This window comes from Vicia villosa, linkage group LG1, assembly GCF_029867415.1.
Source record: "Vicia villosa cultivar HV-30 ecotype Madison, WI linkage group LG1, Vvil1.0, whole genome shotgun sequence".
NCBI classification, from domain to species: domain Eukaryota; kingdom Viridiplantae; phylum Streptophyta; class Magnoliopsida; order Fabales; family Fabaceae; genus Vicia; species Vicia villosa.
In genome coordinates this window covers 89762729-89767535 of record NC_081180.1, presented here as the reverse complement: position 1 = coordinate 89767535, position 4807 = coordinate 89762729, and the positions used below count along the sequence as shown (strand labels likewise).

Genomic DNA, 4807 nt, shown 5'->3' with positions numbered 1-4807 from the left:
GAAGACGTAATATTCGAGAGTGTACATAACATAAAGAAGTAATTGATGAGTGGTATAGAGGTTTTGAGGGATTAATGATTATTTTGATATTTTTGGATCATGTATGTATCACAAATCAATGAAATGAGTGTCTGGCCCATTCTATCACTATACGAGATGTGGGCCAACAGGTTGGCCCATTGGTCCAAATGTTTAAAAGAAATTTCCTTAGATTAGGAAGAATCCTATTTTTATTTAGTTGCTCCCCAAATAAAAATCACCCTTATTTGAATTTTTTTTGGTAGAGGTTATTTGACCCGACTTTTTTATATATAAATCGGGGAGGATGAGTAAGGGATGTGTTTGAACTTAAGGCTCTTAGTAAAAAACGAAAGAGATGTTTTATTTAGGAATGACAAACAAACATGTCTGCCCCGTTTAGATCTCGTTCCTAAAAGCTTATAAAAACCGGACGGTGTTGCACAAACATAATTGAGGGTGCGGCATTAAATATTCACTCGTCCTAAAAAAAAAGAAGTGAGACAAACATATAAAAATTTATAGGGCTAAAAATTTTGGTCGCCTCGAAAATAAACATGACCGAACCGTTTTCTCACACCTAATTCTATCATATCATCCTAGTTGTTTTATTAAATTTCATATAAGTCACCTAAAGAATACCAAAAACAGAAATATTAACCCATTCGAAATTTGTCAGGTACCAAACTATTTGAATTTTTTTTAATCCATAATGCTCTATTAGTCATAATTTGTTCCATTTCCATTGTATCATGTTTCATTTCTCTCTCTAGTTTTTGGTAGTTTATTATTTTAAAAATAATACTCATAGGACATGTTTACAATAGTTTAATTTTATTGCTACTATTTAAATAAAATATTACTCCTATGTTGAAGCACTTGATTAAAGATAAAGCACACGAAGTAGACAATGATGGCTAACAATGTGCAAAAATAGTTCCAAAGATCCAATCTAAGAGCCAAACCTCATAATTTTTTATTGTATTAATCACATGAAAATCTAAACTTTTTGACCACCTTTGTTATAATATCCCAAACCTTAATGTACAAACAACACATAAAGGATAAGAATATGTTTTGTCTTAACATTATACTTTCCTTCTAATATGATTCTTTCCCCATTCTTTTTTCACTATTCCCTAGTCCAAGATCTTCTTTCCATAATAGTGATAAAAAAAAAGAACAAAACAACATTGGTTCACATTGAGTTCACTTCATTTCAAAATATACATCTAAAATTCTAAATACCCCAATGCATTTTTTTCCAATGATTAAAGTAACCCCAATTGGCATAACTTTTGCCTTTAGTTTTTTATATTACACCCCCTTTTTTCAATTATAAACCCCACCATGTATCAAAAAGATCTTAACTAAGGGCACCATAGATCCTTCCTTATGTCTCCCCAAATAACCTTAAAATCTATTTCTGTTGTTCTTCTCAGCAGCAATAGAAAGAAGCCTTGAAACACCTTGAGTCCACACATCATATTCTCTTTGATTCATGCATTCGAATTCAACGACACCGCGCATTAGTGTTTTCAACCCAAAGTAACGACGATTCTCACCGCCTTGTAGCAAGTGGCGCCCCGGCCAAGCAGGCATATCTTTGATTAGTTCAACCACCACATCTAAAGATTCAAAAAAGGAATGGAATTAAAGAACAACACTTTTGATCTTTTGATCTTGCCTTTCACAAATCCCTAAATGAAACAAGACCCACTTCCAAATCTATACTCAAATTAAATTATAGAGCAAGACAAAAAAGTTATAAGAACTCACTCTTTTTCTTTTTGGTTATGGTCCCAGCAACGTGCCTACTCTTCATTTTTAGAGTAACCTTCACCAAAAGAATTATCATAAGTTGTTACATTCAACTTTTCATAATCACATTAACACTCATGATTAACACTATTGATGCTCAAATAATGAAGTGATTGATTATTGATTACTCGCTACAATCAAAAGCAGAGAAAATAACACACCTGATTCATTCGGTTTATATATACAGATACAACTTTCCAGTGAAGATCACCTGTGCACACAACTCAGGAATCAAATCACTTTTCAAATAACATAAGATTGTAGCTTTTGCCTCAAATAGTTATTTTTACACTCAAAGTTATCCATTAACTTAAACAAACTTTAAAAAATTAAGTTAATTAAGTTAATAATCAATTAAATCAAAAATTTGTTACTCCGATACCAAACATGGTAACAAAAAATTTACCTTTCCTTGTACGCTTAAGAAGCTCACAACCCCTGGCAAGTAATTCTCTATTGCATATACCCAAAAAATTCTCTTCTGGAACAAGCTCGCCGCTGAAGCTACTATTCGAACCTCCATTACTACCACCAGAACCCCCCAAATTTCTCTCCACCGGAATCACTGCTGCAATATTCCAAACTTCCTTCAAAGCCCTTGCTTTCAAGGTCGCAGCCCCACGCAATGCTACGACAAAACCAACAAAAAAAACATCAACATACAAACTTTATCAACAAAAAATTAGCATTATCATAAATCACAATCAAATATACCTGTTGCCGCAGCAGCTGTTAATGTCATGATATCACCAGCCGATCTAACATTCACCGCAGAGGCAACCACGGCTGCAAGATGTTCCCTGTCCGCCCCCAGAGACTCGGCCGCTTCAACGCATTGAGCCGCAACCAACGTTGCTGCAGACGCTACAGCCGAGTCTGTCTTCGCAATCTGCTCGTCATCGCCAGAGCCAGAGGTGGCAGCGGTGGCGGCTGCAATAGCAGCAACCGCAGCGGCAACAGCAGCCACGGAAACCGCAGCATGAAGCTGAGCATTATGGGCCCTCGCTTCTTCTTTCTTCTTCTCCTTCCTATCCTTCAACCACCTTCCAACCGTCTTCCCACCACCGCCGCCCGGAGGCCTCAAATAACCATTCAAACTCACACCGGAATTATTGGCACGGCCGTACTGTAAAGAAGAAGAACGCATAGAAGCCATTTTTTGGAGGTTAAAATAGAACACGACAAAAACCTTAACAGCTAATTATTTCCATTATTATATACTCATTCATTGGTTTGTATTGCATAGCACCCATTTCCTCGTTCATAACAAGAACAAAAACACAACAAAAAAAACAACACTTTTGCACACAATTGAATAAAAACAAAAAAATCACAATAGCATTGTTATGCCTTGGCAAAAGCCTTCATCTGCAAAAGCCTTCAACCATTAATACAGAGAAAGAGAAAACGACAAAATTGAACGGTTTTCTCTGTAAATTTAGGATTCTAAAGGACAGGTTTTGGGTGGTACTCTAACCAATTTGACGATGTTCTGTTACTTTGTGGGGACCAGATAAATTAACCAATAGATAAAACAAAACAAAACAATAAAACAAAACAAAATAAAATTAAAAAAACACAGTTGTCTAAAAATAGAGGATCTAAATCTAATCTATACACCTATAATTAATAATTTCACACGCATTCTGTTAGTAATAATCATGAACAAACTGTTACTCCCTCCGTCTCATAATAAATGTCCTATTTGGGCAATGCGCGGTTTTTAAGAAAATGATTGGATGTGTTGGTTTTAGTAAAAAAGTTAATGTCATTTACTAGAATACCCCTATTAATAGTAGTTGAATAACGTGAAAGTTAATAAATAGGGGTATAATAGTGGAAAAATAATAATGATTGATGCATTGGAATTGTAAATGGACAATTAATTTGAGACAAGGAAAAAATGCAAATGAGACACTTATTATGAGACGGAGGGAGTAAATATTAATTTAATAATTTTAATTCTGTTTGAATGTGAAAATACTAGTAGTGTACACTGTACTATAGTTACTATTGTCATTGGATGCATCAAATGAAAAAGTAAAGTTAAAAAACTATACAAAGAAATTACCTTGATATCGTCGATTTCAGAAGGTGAAACCGGTGAACTATCGGTTAAAGGTCCGCTACTATGAGAGAGTCTCCCTGAGGTTCGAGGAGAAACAGATACAGACACAGAAACATCTTCCTGGTTAACAAAAAAAAGTGTTTTTGTTTTTATGTTACGATGTTGGAAGAAAAAGACAAAGCTAAAAACCAAATAAACTTTTTTTTCAGGTGATTCTTTCGGATGGACTTACGGATTGTGACATGATACGTTCCATTATCATTTGAGATGTTTCTGAGGAGGCAAAGGAGAACGGATTTAAGGAAGGTGACTCTTGGGATTCTCCGGTGATGTTTTCCGGTATGGTGGTATTTGAGGGAGAAGCATTGAGAGCTTTGGAGATTTCTTGAGCGGAGACGCTCCATGAACGGGAGAGAAACTCCATTGGTTCACGTGGTGTTTCCGGTGGACGGAAAATGGAGCAGTGGTGGGAGTTGGGTTTGTAGAAATCGGGTCGGGTTTTATCCATTTAGGAGAGATAATGGAGAGGGAAAAGATGGGAGTGGGTGGTTTTATAGAGAGAGAGGATTTGAGAGAGAGAGTGAAAAGAGAGACAAAGCAGTGGATTTTATTGTGTGTCAGTTTTCAGTCTTGTTAAAAAGGTCAATATTTTTGCAGCAAATAACTAGCCAACAAAATTTTAATACTAGTAGTGAACTAGAAATACTATAGGAACAGGATGATATGACATGATAGATACTACTGAATATTTTTATTTATTATGCACTCTATTTATATTATTTTCAAACAATATATATTTTTATTTGATTTTATTTTATTGAAATTTTGTTTTCACTTTAGTTCATTCATGTGCAAAATTTTAATTTATCTAAGTTTAAATATATTTTTTATCATTAATTT

At 34.8% G+C, this 4807-nt stretch overlaps 1 protein-coding gene across 1 annotated transcript; it reads right to left on the bottom strand.

The window, feature by feature from the left end:
• Positions 1–971: 971 nt before the first annotated feature.
• LOC131611900 (VAN3-binding protein-like) lies at positions 972–4541 on the bottom strand. The gene is made up of 7 exons (XM_058883736.1): positions 4140–4541; positions 3911–4027; positions 2554–2965; positions 2246–2467; positions 2001–2050; positions 1798–1855; positions 972–1646 (listed from the first exon to the last, which is right to left on the bottom strand). The coding sequence occupies exons 1-7, from the start codon at positions 4413–4415 to the stop codon at positions 1432–1434; spliced, it is 1350 nt and encodes a 449-aa protein (XP_058739719.1). The 5' UTR covers positions 4416–4541; the 3' UTR covers positions 972–1431.
• Between the last annotated feature and the right edge of the window lie 266 nt (positions 4542–4807).

Coding starts and splice junctions, on each gene's coding strand:
- LOC131611900 (XM_058883736.1), bottom strand. CDS start 4,415: ATGGATAAAACCCGACCCGATTTCTACAAACCCAACTCCCACCACTGC. Junction 2,468..2,553: donor AACAGCTGCTGCGGCAACAG/GTATATTTGATT, acceptor GTTTTGTCGTAG/CATTGCGTGGGGCTGCGACC. Junction 2,051..2,245: donor TCTTAAGCGTACAAGGAAAG/GTAAATTTTTTG, acceptor TTGTGTGCACAG/GTGATCTTCACTGGAAAGTT.